The 21,278-nt window shown below is 37.7% G+C and overlaps 2 protein-coding genes across 5 annotated transcripts in view; one reads left to right on the forward strand and one right to left on the reverse strand.

The window, feature by feature from the left end:
- LOC134213250 (serine-rich adhesin for platelets) overlaps nt 1-14,423 on the forward strand; it is a 427,675-nt gene extending 413,252 nt beyond the window's left edge. For all 4 annotated transcript variants that reach the window (XM_062692076.1, XM_062692077.1, XM_062692075.1 and 1 more), the window contains one exon: nt 13,762-14,423. In XM_062692076.1, coding sequence (XP_062548060.1) covers nt 13,762-13,786 — 25 coding nt within the window. In that variant the 3' untranslated portion in view covers nt 13,787-14,423. The remainder of the gene's footprint in view (nt 1-13,761) is intronic.
- On the reverse strand, nt 14,123-16,008 carry LOC134213253 (argininosuccinate lyase). Its single transcript, XM_062692080.1, has 2 exons — nt 14,789-16,008; nt 14,123-14,704 (listed from the first exon to the last, which is right to left on the reverse strand). Exons 1-2 carry the CDS (start codon nt 15,929-15,931, stop codon nt 14,432-14,434), a joined length of 1,416 nt encoding a protein of 471 aa, XP_062548064.1. The 5' UTR covers nt 15,932-16,008; the 3' UTR covers nt 14,123-14,431.
- Nucleotides 16,009-21,278: the final 5,270 nt, after the last annotated feature.

Genomic DNA, 21,278 nt, shown 5'->3' on the forward strand with positions numbered 1-21,278 from the left:
AAATTTTATCCAACCTCCGTTGATTTTTTTTTTCAAGTAGGAAATATACAGGCACGGAAAATATCCGCCTAGATGCACCTAAAATATCGCCTCCACGAAGCCTCATTACGTTTAGGTTATGTATCATTCATTCTTGTTTACAATGCAGGTCTTCCGCAAATTCCGAAGCTGCAATCACACTAACACAATCTCACTTAAATTGTTTACGTGGGTATACAGTCATATGCATCGTGATTTTTAGTAAAAGTTACGTGAATTTCAAGTGAGCATTACTAACGTCACGTAACAATCGTCATTTGTTCAAGACAGATCAATTACGTGACTTTCACGTGAATATGACGTGATGATTTTTTAAAATGTATGGTTAAATGATCCACCAATTCTGCACTCTGATATTTCTCTAGAGAAACTATAGTTTAACAAAACAACGGTATGAATGAGGAAATTTACGATGTAGTAACAAAATGTTTAAGTTTCAACTTTCTTTCCGAGTGCTGGAATGTATTTTATTAGTCAATGTGGGATGTGACTTGAATGCTCTGGTAGGGGATCTAGTAGAGGATTTGAATTTGTTCAAATTGCAATCCGATCTGTTTCCTTGTTGCTTAAAAGAAAGGAACTTTCTGGATCATCATGTTCGCACTATATTCTAGCACAACACAATTTCAACATGATAACGGATTACGTGTGGTTGTTGTGGAAGTTGATCGAAAAAAAAACAACCCGAAATCGAACGGAATAATATTTTAAGAAGATTGAGCAAACAATGAAAAAAAAAGTATATTTTATTAAAAGTCGAATGAAACATATATTTACAAACTGACTAGTATCTCTATACTTCATTCAACATTTTCATATCCCAGTTCCTCTGGCCGCATGTTGTTGAATAATTCAACTTGAATTGGCTTCAAACTTGTGAAGATGGCGTTTGCATGCAAGTTTTGAAACGGACTTGCATGGAATGTTTTTAAGTTAACCTAAATTCAAAGAAAACCGAATAGAAAACAATTGTATCGTGCAAAGCTGATGGAAATTCATTAGATCAGATGTGCTTATACCGTTTCGGTTATTGATTGACCTAAAATTATGTTTATATGCTTCATGGAAGTCCTTCGAAAATGCCAATTTCTTCAAATATGCGATATTTATCTGGCTATATCTCAAGAGTAGGACGTGTTAAAGGATATCTGAGGACATATTTGGATTCAGCGAGCCAAAAGCTACTGAAGACACATCAATTGGTTCTGATGATAAGCAAAAGGTTAAATTTTGTTCCCCTGTGTAATTATTTTTTGAGTGTTTCTATAAATGTTCAAATCTAACATATCTTAATAGGGATTTTAGGATTATAAAACCCTTTTTTATTATTTTTATACCATCATTTGAGACAGACCATTCCAATAAGTCAAATCAACTCGTTTGCAGGAAACGTGAGTAAATTTGATCAAGATTAAACTGTGTATTGTTAATAATATAAACATTATGAATTGATACTAAAATGTAAAACGACACAGTTTTCCCGATGAAAAAAAAAGAAATACGTAAATCATATTATATTATGAATGCTTTACTTTGTTAAAATTCAACAAAATCTTATCAGTAATAATCTTACAACAACCATTCGAGCGACTGACGCACGCCAATTCATGATTTTACCAAGTGAAAAAATTCCCCTTGTGTACTGTAACAAAATAACTATGCATAGTCTAAGCAAACAGACTTAGTTGATCCCTCCATTGTGAGTTATTCCGGATCAAGCTAGCTTCAACTTGTTCAGCGGCTAATAATCATAATCTCATCAATCTCTTATCAGTACTGCTGAATACAAACTTAAATCACAATGGTTACTAATGCCGATTAAACAGGAATCAACGGGATTTTGCTCATGATCCTGAAACTTCAAATAAATCGGAAAAAAATATCCGGTAACCATTATTGGAAAGCCGCCTACTTCGTCTGTAATGCATGTCACACTTTCGTTAACTGTTTCCTATGTTATTATTGTTATTGTTTGTTAAAACTAATATAGAGGAATGACTTATGATATGCGTACAATGGTTATTATTATTTATTCAGCTTACATCTAAACAGATAATACTGAATCAACAATTTGACGCCACAATACACGGTTCGAGGCCGCATCTCTCCATCCTCGAATGCGTCCAACGCTCGCCAAGTCGTTCTGTACCTGGTCAGCCCACCTGCGTTCTACGCCTTCTTGTACCTGCCGGGTCTCAAGTGAACACACTCTTTGCAGCGTTGCTGTCCGGCATTCTTGCAACATGCCCTACTAGAGTGATTCAAATTTTGACTTTTTTGCCCCCCGATGCTTAAACGATTGCATTTGCCATTTTAATAGTTCTCCTAAATTTTGAGCTAATTTGGATCTTATTTGAGGGAGCACGTGCAGTTTGAAGATTGTATGAAAATTACTATGAAAACAGTAACTTTTATGCAAAACCGTTCTCCAACGCTTTCCATCAAGCTCTAAAAGCCTACACGGAAACAAATGCATACCCACAGGCATGAATAAAAAATCATGAAATCATGAATCAGGTCAGTTCATGAAACCATGACTATAATTCATGATTTCAGGAACATTATTCATGGTACTAGGCAATCCTCATCAGTCGACAGTATGCATAACCGGTTATACTTCGAACACTCTATTCCCATGAAGTAAGAACGGCTGAGAGGTAGCACGCCGGACTCTCACTCAGTGTACTCGAGTTCAAATCCCCTGTTGAACTTTTTTTGTATTCTGTCGATCTTAACAACCAAATTGTAACGCATTGGTTGCGTTACGTGAAAATAAATCATGAAATCATGATTTATATTCATGGTGTATTTTCATAGCATGAAAACACGACAGATTCATGGAATCATGAATTATTTTCTCATTTCTGGGAACGGATTTTTACCCGTGTATGAATACATAGAAACACATAGAAAATTTTACTAGAAAACAAGTCGTCTTTGTTGCGAAATGATTTGATGCATGCAAGAAAAGTTAATAAGGGAATACTGCAAGGATGTTAACGATCATTCAGTAATTAGCGTTCGATCATTTAGTAGTTTGTCGATAAAACAGTCCAGGCGCTGAATTTCAAAATATGTTGTATGGTGGACTTCTAGTGCGAAGGTTTTTCTACAACTTTGCCTAATGGCTCGTTATTAGAATTCAACTAATAACGGAGTTAGAGCGCTAGTTGCAGTAACTTAAACTAAATGATTGGAATTTTGTTATCATTTAGTCTAAGTTACTGAAACTATAGCTATAACTCCGTTACTAGTAGAATTCAAACAACGAACCATTAGGCATAGTTGTAGAAAAACCTTCGCACTAGAAGTCCACCATACAACATATTTTGAAATTCAGCTTCTGGAATGTGTTATTGACAAACTACTAAATGATCGAACGCAAATTACTGAATGATCGTTAACATCCTTGGAATACTGAATTGTGAGAAATTCAATTTAACACGTAAAAGAATAACATCAATATTTGTTTTCATTTTTGTTTTCTTCATAACTTTGCTTCTAAACGACAAATTGCTTTGCAACAACAACTGCCTTTCAGCTTAAGAAGTATTCTATGTAGTCAATGTGTTGATTATATATAAATAGTTCATGGGCCACCTCACGGAACGGTATTTCACATAAGGGTCGTTTTTCACAGTAATTTCCATACAAACTTCAAATGACGTGTGCACAATCAAATTACATCCAAATTTGTTAAAAATTTAGGAGGATTATTAAAATGGCAAATGCAAGTGTTTAAGCATCGGGGGCAAAAAAATCAAAATTTGAATCACTCTAATGCCCTACTCATCGTACCCTTCCGCTTTAGCTACATTCTGGATATTAGGTACGCTGTAGGGCTGGGCGTGCCCGTGATTCATTCTTCGCCGCCACACACTGTCTTCTTACACATTGGCAAAGATGGTCCTAATCACTCGTCTCTCGAATACTCCGAGTGCTTGCAAGTCTTCTTCGACCATGGTCCAAGTTTCATGTCCGTAGAGGACTGCCGGTCTTATAAGCGTTTTGTACATGGCAAATTTGGCGCGGGTGTGAATGTTTTTTGACCGCAGTTTCTTCTAGTGCCCGTAGTAGGTCCTACTTCCACAAATGATGCACTTTTGTATTTTTTTTAGCTCTACGCGGTCTATACTGTCGTATGCCGTCTTCAAATCAATGAACATATGGTGCATTGTGACCTGGTATTCACGGCATTTTTGAAGGATTTGCCGTACAGTAAAGATCTGGTTCGTTGTCGAGCGGCCGTCAACTGATAAACTGAAAAAAAAAAAGGCGGGTCTGCTGTTTCCGCTTCCATCTATAGCGTTCCACGTTCTTCCCGGTTACTGCCCGCACTACATCCTTCTCCTCCAAAATCTGTCTGCACTCTTCGTCGAACCAATCGTTCCATCGACTTCGTCCCACATACCCGACGTTGTTCTCCGCTTCGTCATTAATGGCTGCTTTAACTGTATTCCAGCAGTCATCAATGGGAGCCCCATCGAGCTCATCCTCTTCCGGCAACGCTGCCTCGTGATCAGGGAATCAATATTCGTGCAACGCCTAACAATATACCGTTTGTCGTCAACAGAGTTTGTTACTGACAAACGCACCTTGCAACAAGCCTTTGTCAGATTCTCGAATATTTCCATGAAAGTAGAAACTACGATAGCCTAAAACCGAAATTTGCTCTAGAGAGAATGCAAAATAACGAATTGAAAGGTTAGCAACAAAATTGTCTTCTTTTTTGTCGTGGACAAAATTTTTCGGATCTTCGTCATTATTATCTCCGACAAAAACAATGCTTTGTCGTTTGTTTCTTTGCTCGAGATGCTGCGCGTATACAGTCGTACCGTGTTGAGGATGGATGGTTTTAGGCGAAATTTATCCATCACCAGATAGTGGTCAGAATCGGCGTTAGCGCTACGATATGCCCTGACGTCGATAATGTCGGAGATGTGCCGTCCATCAATTAGAACGTGGTCGATTTGTTATTCTGTCTGCAGTGGTGATCTCCAGGTGTACTGATACGGAGGGCTGGGTTGGAAATAGGTGCAGCGAATGGCCATATACTTGGAGCCGGCGAAATCATTTAGTCGTAGGACGTAAGCCTTTCTCAATAGTCTGTCTAAACTTTTCCTCTTGGTCAACCTGAGCGTTCAAATCTCCAATTATGGTTTTGACGTCGTGACTTGAGCAGCTATCGTACTCATGTTCCAGCTGCGCGTAGAATACTTTCTTATCATCATCAGTGCTTCCGGATATGGGCTATGGACGTTATGATTAATGCCCATCACTATGAAAGCTGTTCCCAGCTCGTGTGTGTTGCCGCAGTTCTTGTAGATGGTATGATTACCTCTAAACCATTGACCCCTCCCAACAAACCTCCTGCAGCGCTACGATGCCGAATCCACGGTACTTTGAGCACATCGGCGAGTATGCGTGTGCTCACGATGAAGTTGAAAAATTTGAAGTTTCGTCGTCTTCGCCGATTGTTCCGGTCTGTACTCTCTTGTTTATTATTCGTTGCGTGAGTTTTGTTAACAGCAGGCTAACACCAAACCCTCTAAATTTACGGAGGGTCATTTTCCTTATTTCCGGCGGACGATGATCAGCCGCCCCCAACATGGAGAACATACGCTGTTGTGAGTCGTCGATTCTAACATGGAGAACAGACGCTCAGTCAGATTTGCACCTTAGCCCCCTCAGAAAAGGCGTACTTAGCCAACTTTCCCGACAGCAACAGGCGGAAAGCTTTTTGGATTTCACTAGAGGTTGTTGTTACTTAGCTGCAATCCGTTAGAAGATATTGTTTGCGAAGCTGTTGAAAATATTCCTGTCCTTCGACGACACATCGGAACACATGATAGACTTGTTTCCGCACCTTTTAGGTGTAGATAGTGTAGATTTCTGCAGTTCTTCTGAGACGCGATTCTCCAGAATTCTTCTCAGATTTTCCAGTGGGTTTTAGTAGTTCCGAACGATTTGTTCCGGATATTAATCACAAGATGTTCTGATCACACTTGAGAATTTACCGAATTTACGAATCACTTCGAAACTCCAGAGAATTGGTAATAATATCAATGAATTACTTTCTGTTAAACAGCATTTTCGACCAAATGAATTTTTCGGTTCAACGACATTTTCGGCCAAACAACCATTTCGGTCAAACGACAATTTCGGTCAATCGGCATTTTCAACCAAATGATCTTTTGGGGCAAACAATTCCAGGGTGACCACTCTAGTCGACAAAATAAATTCCCGGGTTTTTCCCGGTTTTCCCGGTAGGCTTTTCAAAATTTTCCCGGAAATTTTTAAAAGTTCCTGAGAGGGTTTTGATTATGTAAAACAATGTATAAAATGTACGACATTATGTTTAAGTATCAATTCAGTTATTTAATACTAAGCATTGAATTCTAACATTCTAACAGGCTCTTGACTTGCTGTAAAAGACATCAAGTTCCAACTGCTGTTTTGTCCGAAAAACTTTTGAGATATTGATTGCACTCTAGAAACTATGTGGCAAGAAAATAATGAAAAAGGGCACACAACGCACAGTGGTGTGTTTGGCGAAAATCGTGAACTTTTTTCTTTACCACTTTAGGGTGTGATTTTTTTGGCATAGTGTCTTCGGGAATAAATTTTACAAAAATATGGCGCATCGAATGATGAAAACTTTTAGTTCGAAATTTCACCACAGGTGGCGCTGCAAAATCTAACTTTTTTAATTAAAGGTTTTCGAATATGGTGTCTTCGGCAAAGTTGAAGAGTAATTTATTACGAATTTTTTTGTCGAAGACACCAAGTTTCTAGCTATTACCGTTTTTGAGATACGGGTGTTTTTATAAAAAACACCTGAAAAATCAATTTTTTTATGAAATTTTCGAAGATAATAGTTTTATGTGAATACGATGTTCTACAAAAAAGTATATATAAGCAAAATAGATCTTTTTCTAGAAGATACTAGGTATGTTTTTGAGACATATAACTTGTTATCGGTGATTTAAGGCCTGAAATATCGATATTTGAAGACTTCATATAACAGAGTGGGGCAAATTGGGGCAAGGAAACTACCATGCGTATTGAAATATATGCCTTGATGTTTGATATGCGTATAATATTGTTTGTAGCCGCGTGTAGCCAAGCAAGTATTTTATTTTTTTTATTGCGACCTTTTGGTCCAATATCTATACGATTAATGAGTTCCCATCGCCTATACCACGCTGTAAACGTCAATGGCAAAAGATATTTTATGGTGAATCTAGCTGTCTCTTTTACTCTAGTAAAAATTGTATGTGAGCCTCATTTAAATTGAAAATTTCCTTCATTTATTTAAAAGTATATAACATTCAAGATTCACTCATCGTCGTCACTCTCAGATAAAATCGAATCATCTTCTTCTTCTCTCAAAATCAACAACTCTCTTGCATCCTCAGTCAGTTCCTTGCCTGGTTTGCTAGCTGTTTTCCGAATGCTGCTCAGGTACGGATCAGACGATTCCAATAACCGTTGCAACAGATCTTTATTGACTGTCGTTCTCGAACATTTTCTCGTGTGCTCTCTACGGTATCTACGAAAAAAAATGAAATTTGATTAATTCTGATTGATAAACTGGGAGTAGTTTACCGCTTTAAATCCTTATTGCGGCTCTCTTGAGCCTCCTCCGATAGTTGCCCAATAGGAACGATAAAATTCTCGATTACATGTGATCCATGAATTAAAACTTTATGTATTGTTACAGGCATGTAGTACCACCCATACTCGTCTACTATCTTCTTGGCAGTAGTCTGGCAATATTCATGAAACTTTTCAACACGAATTTCTATACCTGAGGCCATGGTTTCCAGAACTACAGCGCATCTCCTAATTATCTCTTCGCTAACTCCAGTTATTTCGGCAGATTTTTTCGGATCTTGAAAAAATTTTCTAGCCGTGTTGCCATCATTGGAATTGCCTGAGCCACCTGATCGAGGTTGGTCAACATTTAGTCCCATTTCAACCTTGAAATTATGTTGAACTTCCTTTTTGTGATCTTCCACGATCTTAACGTGCTCATTCGAGACTCTCCATTTTTTTACGGGTAGTTTGTATGACAAATGCAAGAAAAATTCTAGGAATTTTATCCATGCATGAAGAGTTGAAAGACCGTATTCATACGTATTTATATCTACCACCTTGCTGTAGATGCAATCCAGCTTGTTCATTTCCTTCGGCGTAGCGTTGCACACATAACAGGTTTGTGTAGACCTGTTAGACGTTATAGAGTTGATTGCTTTCCCATCAACCATGGTTAAATGCATCTTAAATTGCATTTTGATAGTTCGACCATTATTGGTTTGAAAAACGATTGGAGTTAAATCGTCAATCTGCTTTGTTATATACTGTTTCTCCTGTACCGTGACCGAAACAGTTTCTTTCAGATATTGAATTCTTATTGGTCTGCAATATCTAGTAGATGATGGACGCGTATTCTGGAATATGACTTTTCCATTTGCAGTAGCTTTTATGGGCACAAGTGAAGTTACGAACACACTTTTATCTGAAAATGCTCCATCATCTCCTTCAAATTTCATTTTGTGTTCGCTCAACCCAAAAGTTCCATCAAATCCCCATTTGGCGGTTAGCTCCACGTTCAATAACTCATGATCTGAAAATTTTCCCAGTACTTCTGCATTGGCTTCCACTATTCTTTGACCAGTATGCTTTAGAAGCGGTCCCAGTTTAACTTCGGCTAATGATTCGGTTACTATAATTGAGCTACTTTCAGGGTAACACCTTTTCTTAGCCTGGAGGATTTTAAAATATGATGGATATAGAGAAGTATTCCTGAAAAGTGCTCCTCTACGCAACAGTTCATACTGTACATTCAAAGTTAATTGCCTATATGCCGGGTATTAAGCCACCCGGAGTGGAAATTAATTACTATGTCTGAAACTTGATTATGCATATGTACAACATGTGATAGATTTAGTTCGGAAAAGGTATTGGAGGGTAACCGCCCCTTCGTTGGGGTTTGATCTGGGGTCGTGGGATCAAACCCCACCGAAGGGGCGGTTACCCTCCAATACCTTTTCCGAACTAAATCTATCACATGTTGTACATATGCATAATCAAGTTTCAGACATAGTAGTTCATACTGGTTTTTCGTTAAATTCAGGTCCAAAATTAAAGCAAGAGCTTCATCTTCGGTATATGGCTCACACGGTTTTATATTAGAGCGTTGCAAAGACAACAACTGTGTCGCGTTCGAAGAGTCATCTTGTGTAACGGCTTTCACAATAGAAGCGGCATCCTTATTGCCATCTGCCCTAAGCTTCATCTGAGTGGCGTATGCTAATTCAGATGTCTGACACTGAGACCTTAGATCAGCAGTCTTCCTACGCTTGACTGCCTCGCTGCTGTCATCAAACGTTAACAACTTTCTTCCACATTTAACGTTGGTGGATGTTGTTGGAATTTGGTTTAAAATATGAGAAGGAAGCTTGAACGGGCTGTTAAAAAAGTCACTCTTACAAACACGATCGTCAGTTCGGTTATGTTTAAGCCAAAGTTTTTTGAAATATTTGCAAGTCCTATTTACAAAAACATGAACTTCTGAAGCAACATCTTGCATGTATCCCGGTTGGATTCCATAATGAGAAAAAACTTCTTCACATACTAAATTTAGTTTCTCCTTATTTTCTCCCGCGTGTTTTTTCCACATAAAATAAAGCTTCAGCTTATCAATTCCATCTGAATCTGAAAAATTTAATTTAAAAAAACATAGTTTCCTAATCATGTCATCCCACATGTAATTTATGTTGGAATATTGCATTACGATTATTCAGTAGAAGAATCACTAATGTTGTTTTTATAAGATTAAGTAAATTTGTTTTAAGTATATTGATTCAAATGTGATAAAAGGATTTATTTAAATTAAGTCAGTTGCTCAGTTACGTTTAAACTCACCTGTTCGATTGTCCATTTCGGCAACTGTAGTTCTCGATTCAGCCATTATAGTTTCATAGAATCAAAAATGCACATCTATTTAACACCAAGACTATTTGAGAAGAGAAAAGTCTGGCTGTATGAGCACCCTACTTGATTCACGAGGTCTGGCTTGTTGCACAAAGAATTTCCAACATCTCAATGTTTCATGTTAGAATGTCGTTTTCAAAAAGTGAGTAAAATTTCAGTGGGAAAAAAGAGACGGCAATAGAAAAACTATTCTCCGGTGAGTAAAATCAAAATAATCGTGCGTTGCATTCAATTATAACTAGAGTAAAAGAGACAGCTAGATTCACCATAAAATATATTTTGCCATTGACGTTTACAGCGTGGTATAGGCGATGGGAACTCATTAATCGTACAGATATTGGACCAAAAGGTCGCAATAAAAAAATTAAAATACTTGCTTGGCTACACGCGGCTACAAACAATATTATACGCATATCAAACATCAAGGCATATATTTCAATACGCATGGTAGTTTCCTTGCCCCAATTTGCCCCACTCTGTTATATGAAGTCTTCAAATATCGATATTTCAGGCCTTAAATCACCGATAACAAGTTATATGTCTCAAAAACATACCTAGTATCTTCTAGAAAAAGATCTATTTTGCTTATATATACTTTTTTGTAGAACATCGTATTCACATAAAACTATTATCTTCGAAAATTTCATAAAAAAATTGATTTTTCAGGTGTTTTTTATAAAAACACCCGTATCTCAAAAACGGTAATAGCTAGAAACTTGGTGTCTTCGACAAAAAAATTCGTAATAAATTACTCTTCAACTTTGCCGAAGACACCATATTCGAAAACCTTTAATTAAAAAAGTTAGATTTTGCAGCGCCACTTGTGGTGAAATTTCGAACTAAAAGTGTTCATCATTCGATGCGCCATATTTTTGTAAAATTTATTCCCGAAGACACTATGCCAAAAAAATCACACCCTAAAGTGGTAAAGAAAAAAGTTCACGATTTTCGCCAAACACACCACCACTGTGCAACGGTTTCGTGCGATACTGCAAAGCACAAAAAACAGTATAAAGTTTCACCTGTCAAAGACCCAGGTCGCAATTCACAATTCATCAAAAGTTGCTTATTTTGATATTTGACGATTTTTCAAAAAAAAAAATGTGTACCTCAAATTGATTGCCTTTTTCAAGTTTTTCTTATTGGAACACATAAAAGTAATCCTAATTACACATGCAAAAATATTCATGGAATTCGAAATATTCACAAAAACATTAAAGTTTATTTTATTGAAAATTGTTAACGTTGTTTCTGAACATTCTCAGATTTCGAGTTGTGCCTGTATTGCACGAAAACGTTGACATCTGGAAAATATATTTAAACAATTACAAAATGGTTCATTGATGACCCATTAAAAAAAATACCTGAAGAATGTTCATATGTTTAATGTTGTCTCTACTTCCTCGCATTAAAAGTCTAACCACGTCTAACAGCACCAGTTCGATCTAACAGTCTTTTGCTGTAAAAGGCAAGCTAAGACTTTATTGGTTTATGGTACCTGGAAATCTGCGTAAATGCAGGAGGCTCCCAAGGAATTCCAAAAATTCGAATAGACTTCATAAAAGTTCCTAAAAATATGGAAGCAGAATATTTATTGTAAAATCAGTATGGTTTGCTGATAAAATTAAAGAAAATTATTTAAAGCTCGTAAGACTTTTTTGAACAAACACTTTAAAATAAGCAGGAATTTGAAAAAAAGTAATAAAACTTTTAATAGCGATTGAAGACCTAGCATTACCGTAAGTCATTACCAAATTCCAAAGAAGCTAAATGTTGGTGAAAACTTATAAGAAAGTACATAATTAAAGAAATTTTAATGAAATTATACTACTAATTAATTTAATCAAATCAATATTTACTTAATCAAAGCATTTTTCGGGACTGATTTGCGATTCGATTCTGTAGAATGCAAACGTTTCCCCTGAAACTAATTCCCATTTCTGATAGAGAAAAGCTTATTCTGTCGGATACATATCGTTAATTTCTCAGAAAATGCTCGCTTTAGAGTGAAAATACTCCAGCACTCCTGCGGCTCTGGCGTGCTTCTATTTGACAGATTGGTATGACCTTTTTAATATTCAAATATCTCTCTATTAGTTGCACTGAATGAATTAAGAATATATAATCGTTTAGATGGTGCAAAAACAAAGAGAAGAACTTTTTGCACGAAATGTAGGACAACATTGTTTGCCTTCCAAGGTTTATTTACAAAATAAGTTACGCCCAAATCGCAAATCTGTCCTGGTTTGTAGATGCTTTTTTCAAGTAATTCTCATAATTCATTTCAAATATACAGCCTCGAATTCAAGAATTCAAGTGTTTTAAAGTTATAATCAGATCAGCTATATCATAAAATTAACATATAGGTACTTTTGGATTATAAATTTTAAAAATTTGAAAAAAATGCCTGCGACTTCAACAAATTCCCGGGGTTTTCCCGGTTTTTCCCGGTGATTTCAAATTCCCGGGTTTTTCCCGGTTTTCCCGGATTCCCGGGTGAGTAGCCACCCTGCAATTCATTCGGCCAAACTACATGTTTGGCCAAATATCCCTTTCGGCCGTCGCTTTCGGCAAAATGATATTTTCGGCCTAACCATTTTCGACATAATAAACGTCTCGGACAAACGTTCAATTTAGCCAAATAAAATTCGAATAGTTGACTATCGACTTAACGTGTTACTCGACCAAGTGGCGTTCGAACAAATGGCTTTCCGCCGGATGACTTTTTGCCTAACGACGGGAAGGACCACTCGGGCGGAGGCCACAAGGCCGAAAGGTGTTCCGAATTTATCATTTGGCCGAAACTCATCTGGCTAAAAATGTCGTTCAGCCGTAATGGACATACAACGAAAATGTCGTTCGGCCGAACTAGTCATTTGGTTTTTGGTTGTCATTTAGTTGTTTGTCCAAATAGGTTATTTGACCGAAATTGTCGTAAACCGAAGTGATACTTTGGCCGAGATGGCCAAAACGGTCGATTGGCAGAAAATCCAAACAGGTCGAAATTTTGGCCAAATAGCCCTTTCCGTCAAACGACCATTTCAGCCGATCGGAATTTTGGCCAGACGAATTATTCGGGCAAACAACCTGTAGGGCAAACGCTTTGACCAAATGAAATGTTTAGACAAATCGTTTTCTATCTAATAACCGTATCGTTCATTTCGGACAAATGAAATTCGGTTAGATGACTGTCGACTGGATGTTGAGTTTTGCCAAAAACTATCGATCTGTATTGAATAAATTGAAAGATTCGGTGCCAATTTGTTAAAAAACAGTTTCTTGTTGTTTTCTCAAAATTGTGTAAAATGGATATATGCAGATTCGCAAACAAATGATTCAAATAAATCCCTTTGCATAGTTTCTTATTTTTGCACCGGTAAACATGCATCAGAAAGAATTATTTTGCTATGGTGAAATGGAAAATTGTACAATTCCCATAGTGATTTTGATTTGTACCATAAAAAACGCGAGGCTCAGTCAGCCTTTTTTGGGCTCCGTCGTGCTCGTAATCAAAAAGCTTATTCAGCTCGGTACTCAGTAGCATGCCTATATTATACTTATTTCTAATACAACGAAACAGGATTCTCAGCTTGATAATATAAATAAAAGATTTCCAGTCCTATTTCGAGGACAATGAGTAGTGCTTACCCTTTTGTTTGAAAAACCATGTCATGTGTAATTCTGTTAAACCGTTTCTGAATCCTCTTTTACTTACAATTGCAGATCATCTAAAAAGCACCATCGGTAGGATAGGAAAACGTCCACTTACCCATTACGGATTGCACATAGCGAGTGAAGCCAAGTATACTGTGCACATACGCAAACTAACACGGATCTCGACAGGAAAATTAATGGAGTATGTATAATTAATCAACGATTTAAAATGCGAACCCGATCGAACCCCGCAGAACGCAGAAACTTCTTAATTTTTATTTTTTGCATTACGAAAGCATTAGAAACATGTTGCTTGTGTTCCTATTATGGTTTGTTTGTTTGATTTTGATTTGCGCTGAAATAAGTCGAATGGCATGGGCCACTCTCGCGCTCGACTTCGGCTTGTTGATAAGAATTGAACTAAAATTGCTTTGGTATTCTCACGAATGGTTTTATTTTCCACATTAACGCGCTACTAATAAACAAAATTTAATGGCTATAATTGGCAGAAAGGAAAGTTCCAATGAACTTTGGTCATAGGCTTATGTATATCACGTTATAAAAGAAAGGTGTTTATTAGTCACAGAGCAGGGAAACATAGCACAGTTTTTTTTGTTTTGCAGTATACATAAACAATTTAACATTATCTCACGATTATACTCTACAAAAAAGTCATACGTTATATTTATACAGATTCAACAAAATAAAACAAAATAATCTTAATAGCTAGATTACAAGTTCAATCGCTTTTCGAAAGAAACACCTTGAGCAGATTTATCTGCTCCTGCACTGAGATTCGGGACGTTCCCCCAACAACGGTGTACTGTTCGACGCTGTTTTCGTAGTTCCACAAAGCACTAACGGTCTCGTCGAAGCACGGGCTTATTTCCTTCAGGTCCTCCAATGTGAGCTTGTTAATCGGGATTTTAACCTTCTCAGAAAACGCCACAACCTCTCCCGAAATATGATGGGCCTCTCGGAATGGAATTCCCTTGCGCACTAGATAGTATGCCTATAAACAAATCGAAAAATAAATACACATTTCGTTAGTGGTCTTATGATTATCAAAGGTCAGCGCCAGGTTAGACAATCTCACCATGTCGGTCGCCAGCATGTCGTAACTGAGAGCACTCAAACAGCGTTCCTCGTCCACTTTCACAGTCGTTATCACTCCGGTCGTCAGCGCCAGGGAAAGCAAAATTTGATCGTAAACAGCAAACATTCCACTCTTGTCGCACTGCAAATCTTTGTTGTACGTCGAAGGTAAGCCTTTCAATGTCATCAGCAGCCCGCAGTGCTGGCCAAAAATGCTGCCTGAAATTCCTCTGATCAGCTCCAAACTGTCCGGATTGCGCTTTTGGGGCATCAAACTGCTACCGGTTGTGTACTCCTCCGACAGCTCCAAGAAATTATACTCCTTTGTGGAAAACAGGATCAGATCTTCGGATAATCGGCTCATGTGAACTCCGGTCAATGTGCAAAGAAAGTTGAACTCAACCACAAAGTCTCGATCACTAACGGTATTCATGCTGTTATACGAAACTCCATTGAAGCCCAAGTCATCTGCCAACTGATAGCGATTTATGTTGAACGGATTACCGGCTAACGCCCCACTGCCCAAAGGTAGCACATTCATCCGCTTCAAAAACTCCGAAAACCTCTGGTAATCCTCTTTGAAGTAAAATGCATAGCTCAGGAGCCAGTGGCTGAACCGTACCGGTTGGGCCTTCTGCATGTGCGTATATCCCGGCATCAGGACATCGATATATCGCTCAGCAACCACATTGATTCCCTTGATCAGCGCGCTCAAATGCTGCATCACCTCTCGAACGGAGTTCCTCATCCACAGTTTCATATCCACCACAACCTGTTCATTCCTGCTTCTGCCAGTGTGCAACTTCCCGCCAATCTGCAACCCGATAATCTCGATCAGTCGCCGCTCGTTCACCGTGTGCACATCCTCATCCCGTGGCATCAACTTGATCGTTCCCTTCTCCCATTCACTCCGGATGGTCTCCAGTCCGTAGCAGATCACTTTGAACTCACTCATGGTCAACAGCTTAGCATCGGTCAAACTTTTCGCATAGGCAATACTGCCATCAATATCCTCCGAGAACAGCCGCTTATCGATCGTCAACGAATTATTTACCTTCGATAGGACATGATCGGTTCCTTTCGAGTAACGGCCACCCCAAAGCTTAAACGGGGTAGCCACCATGTCATCCTGGCGAGAACTCATCTTCTAGACTGATGTAGGTAAGAACGTGCTGGACTTCTACTCAACTCCACCTCTGAAATAGACTGAACCAGGCCTGGATGGAAGCTGCGTCTTAAATAAGGGATCGCAAAGTAGGTGAACATTATCTCTGCCTTTCGCCGGTGAGAGTCTCCCTGATTGAATGCTCTGAGCGTGATCAAGTGGAGAGAACCAGCTCTTATCAGTACCAAACAAGCATGATTTTTTTTAAAAGGTCCGTTATCAGTGCAACTTTTGCTAGTCAATGCAGAATTAATCACGTCAAAGGGAGTAGTGCAAGAGATTGATCTACGTAGGTGATCCTTATTTACGTTGAGGCGTAGAACTATCTGGTCCCTGATAATGAGCAAGCAGAATTCCGAATGTAATCAACAGATTGTCTGTATGCTACGTGGCATAAAACATCGTACCGTAAAGCAGGTACAAGTTGTTCGTTTTACTAGATTTTATTAATTACTAAATCAACATCTAGCTTCTGGGATTCTATGGATATAATTAAAGTTAATATTCTTAGAGTTGGAATCTATTTTGTCTACTCTACCCAACAGTTGAAAACTTTAAACTCCTACAGGAGACATCCTAAAGTTTTTTTTATCGGCAAAATATTAAATCGCTTCAAAAAGTTGCTAGAAAACCAGCTAAAATGAGTGACGTTTTGTTCTACAGATTGCAAAATAATCTTGATACTATTCTGCGCAACAACGTATAGTTCAGGAATGTTAATAAGCATATGAACCTTCGACTTCGTATAGTAACATGCTGATCATTGTTTACAGAGAGATTAGATTTTCTTTTTCTCTTGGAGACAGCATTAAGTGAAGTACTTGGTAGATTATGTTCTTGTGTTGCGCGTTTCTTCGGTCGAGCATGGTGATCACGATAAGTGATCAATTGCTTCATGTAGTGGAAATTAAGAATTAATCAGATTTATGGAATGGAATCTTTCCAAATCGTAAAAATAAACGCGTACAATTTACTTATCAGTACCAATGATGACTACCCACTAACTCATATATTATATTTGATTTATTTGTAGACGCAGAGGTAAACAAGGTCTGTACCCAGCAGAAGCAGCTTCTTATTCCACCTTTCGAAATGACTACAAGAACGTGGGAGCCGTTATCGATTATTTGCTGAAACTCACAAATTAAAAATATTTGACCAATCCCAGTCGGTCAGTCAGTTGATTCATTGAATTGAATTTTACTGATCCTGGTCAATTACGGAATATAAACCATGGATATTATGTGACAGGATTTGAATCCAGAGAGAAACCAAACAATCTCACACTTATCATCTCTGTGATTTTTTGTCAACTGTGTAGGACATCCCTGCTGAATCACTCAGGACTTAGTGGCATGCTTCAAAGACAAATTTATCATTGATGAAATATATTGAATTGAGCTTTCACGTCAAAAACTGTATCTCATTTTTTGTCTCAGTCGATTCTTTGGCTTATTTAAGGTGAACTTTTCCAAAGAACCCATATTTTTTGAAGCCTTACTATTTTAAAAATCGAAAACAAAAACCGAAAACAGATTACAGGCTTCCTTCCAGAAAATATTCGGTACATAACTTTTTAAATATTTATTTTTAAAATTATCAGTGTTTTTTTTCATTTTTTTCAACCTTTTTTGTTTATATTGTTTTCGAAAATGGGAATTTCATTACATTACCAGCATATTGAACAGATTTGGATGAACTGTTTTAAACAGGATGTACCAGATCAAGGTGAATATAAGAACCCTGTACCAGATAATGTACATACCAGATCTCAGCAACCCACTGTGTCAAAGTGCTTTATGTTCAAGTCATTGAGATGTTTGGCGACATCTGCTAGAAAAGCCAAGCCACTCATCTATTCAGGATCATTCAGCTCGAGCAGTAGTTTTCCTTTATCTTGTAAAAATAGTGCCATTTTCTTTTCGAAAAAAGAATCTCTCAAGCATGGTACCAGGCTTAGTCAATGAACTTCGCAATATTGTCAGATTTTCTGGATATGATACACTGCGCGGCGTTTGTAATGTTCCCAAATGGGTACTTGCACAAAACTTCACGCGGCGAATGACTGTCGAAAGGTACGGCCGCGACAAACGATACACCGCAATGCTATTCATCCATAAGAATCAAGTAAACGGGGTGCAGAAAGCGCGGCGGTACCTTTCATGAAAGGTTCGCCGCGTGCAATTTTGAGAAAATCAGGCAATAATACAGCAAGTCTCCGTATTCGTCATTTCCGTCAACATCATTTCTAGACCAACATTTGAAAAGGGCGTAACAGCCAAAACTTATTCCTTCTGATTCTTCGTCTACATACATAGCTATATATGTAGACAAGGAATCAGAAGGAATCAATTTTGGCTGTTACGCCCTTTTCAAATGTTGGTCTAGATTTATAATATTGGTGGTGGTTGAGTTCCTTAATGCTGATAAAGTTGATTGTCTTAATAACAAGCGTCAATACTTGAGGAATATTGATCGTTTTCGCATATCGATTCTTTTCGTAAATATGCAATATGGCAGAGAAATATGGCCATACCTTTGTGATTGCTTTTCCATGCTTAGAATTGTCACAACGCCATTGTATTTCCTATCACTGTTTGCAGGTGCTCAATTAATCGTAAGGTCACTTAAGTTTTCGAAGGAGTAAAAAATTTCTTCACACATGTCTTATCAGCCCTCAGGTTTTTCCCGTTAGTTGCTCCCTGCATAGGGATCAAAGCTGCCAATTTCTCTGTCATTGGAAGATGACCATCAATTCCTCTTATGAAGACAGCTACCTTTGCCACGTTTTTCACATCAGTATTTTCATCGTTTGCGAGAGAGTAGAATATGAACCAGCCGGCTTTTTCTCGTAACGTAGCTTTCAAATCTTCTGCGAGAACTTGTACTCTTCACCGTGTTCCGCGCAAAGGGTCGTACACTTATTACGTAAGCATTTTTTCTGAGGTTTTCGACCCCCCTCCCCCCATGTAAGTTTTTTTTTCATACAAATGATTTTTTATTTATATGGAACGTAAGATGTTGACCGACCCCCCTCCCCCCTTAAGTGCTTACGTAATATGTGTACGGCCTCCAAACTAGTGCTACTGAAGGAGGCTATTTCCTTATAGGACACACGATGTAAATAGAGATGTCGTAAAATCCCGATTAATCGATTAGTTACTAATCGATTACTCTTGATTCTTGTCGATTATTGAATCGATTAATCATTGTATAGTAATCGATTCAAAATTAATCGATTGTCACAACGATGAATCGATTAATCGAAATAATCAATCATTTTGGACATCCTTATGATGTCGTAAAATTCTGATTAATCGATTAGTAACTAATCGATTACTCACGATTCATCTCGATTATTGAATCGATTAATCGTTGGGTAATAATCGATTCAAAATTAATCGATTACCACAACGAAGAATCGATTAATCGAAGCAATCGATTAATTTGCGACATCTCTAGATGTAAACAACAACCGAAACGCTTTCCTTAACAAGCTCTCCGTCCTGGAAAGGTTTCACCCGTTTTGCCAAAATATTACTAACAGCAAAACTGGCCCGTACTGCATTTTCTGACTTCGTATTTGCTCGAGTGAAGGGGGTTTTGTTGTTTCTATATTATATTCCACTGTAATTTGATTCTCAATTTGATTCCATTTCCATTTGATTCCAAATCCAAATGGAGATATAAATTAATTGAGCATTTGAAGCTCTACCAACTTTTGTTTCCTACCTGAGCCTTTCCAAATATCATATTTCATAGAGTGCTTGGATTCAGATTTTATTCCTTCAATATTGCAAAACTTTCTGAACAAATGAAGCAAACCGGCTTTCCTTTTTTGAACGTGAACGTAAACTACTCGTGTCAATCTTTTTGAAAACGCGATGTTCCACATCAATTTTTTGTGTCTTGAGATCGCTCAATGCAATCATTTCAAATTAGGGGAAATGACGGCTTTGGAAGGTTTTGTTCTATTATTGTCAGGGGGTTTTCTATAACCTTCTGCCCAACAAACATTCACTAGTTTAACAAACATCAATGTGATGATTCAATTCAGCACTGTGTTGAATAATGTCTAATGTGACCAGACGTCCCGCGTTTCGCGGGACAGTCCCGCATTTTCACTATTTGTCCCGCATTGAAAAGCGTCCCGCGAAACGTCCCGCATTTAGCTTATTTCTAGATAATGTCTCGCGAAATAAAGAAAAATAGAATCCATAATTAGCTTTTCTCAGTATTTTCAAAGGTTTTTACTGAAGCAAACGTTTTGTAAGGCAATCATCTGGATCATGGAAGTCACCAATTTAAGTATCAATTTAACTTTCTTTGTTTGGAACAATGGATAGTAAATCCATAGCTGAACATGAAATAATCTTCGATCGGATTTTGACGCTTTTGGGAGCGGAATCATTTTTCGGAAAATGAGCGAAACGACGTGATTCTGTGTGAAAAACTCAAGCGTGATTCTCTGCCTACAGATCGCAAGCGAGTTAGCTCGCGCATGAGGTTTCGATGATTGATAATTGAATAAGATTCTACCATTCCACCAACATTGGCCTTATATGTTCCCTGGAAATCTTGAAAGCAGATTTTGATTACATGTATTCCTTGCTGCGTGATTGCGGAACCTGGAAATCTTGAAAGCAGATTTTGATTACATGTATTTCTTGCTGCGTGATTGCGGAACGTCCAAAATCCCACTTCATTTAAATTTCATGCAGACCAAATTGTTGCGGAAAATTTATCCCAGTTGGAAGACGACTTTTATAGTGTTGATATTGGATATCGATAGTAATATATCCTACAGTTACGTCGAATAACTAGATGCTAAAAACTGCTCTAAAAATGAATATGGTATGTTCTAGGTAGCCTCACATTTCGAGAAAATTTAAGGTCGGATTCTGGTCTACAAGTAATCTGAAATTGGACGGGGTGTTTGATATTCTGAGCTGAAATCTATATTCCTGGAGGTGGAAGCTTCAACCAGAATAGACTTTTAGATAATATGATCTTATTGATTCATAATCACAGTATCTTTTTTTGTTAGGACGTTCAGAAAATAATTCTCGATATTCGTTACTTAAAAATAACATTCTAACAAAATTATACATAATAGACGTTCAACAACTGAAGGTTATTTAACTGCAATTCAATAGTTGCAACAGTTTTGCAGTTATCGGACAGGGGTCCGCTAAACTTCAAAACGATGTGAAACTCTCTGACACCAACATTGCGCTGAATATTCAACATTTGAAGAAAGTTTTTGCTTCTAAAATGGGTTAACGTTAGAAAACAGTTAGAAAACTAAGCCTTGGTAATAAATAAG

Source organism: Armigeres subalbatus, chromosome 2 (assembly GCF_024139115.2).
Source record: "Armigeres subalbatus isolate Guangzhou_Male chromosome 2, GZ_Asu_2, whole genome shotgun sequence".
In the NCBI taxonomy this organism is placed as follows: domain Eukaryota; kingdom Metazoa; phylum Arthropoda; class Insecta; order Diptera; family Culicidae; genus Armigeres; species Armigeres subalbatus.

Bases quoted from the DNA above. Each gene is read 5' to 3' on its own strand.
- LOC134213253 (XM_062692080.1), bottom strand. From the start codon at position 15,931: ATGAGTTCTCGCCAGGATGACATGGTGGCTACCCCGTTTAAGCTTTGG. The intron at 14,705-14,788 runs GTGAGATTGTCT...ATTTGTTTATAG, and splicing joins ACATGCTGGCGACCGACATG to GCATACTATCTAGTGCGCAA.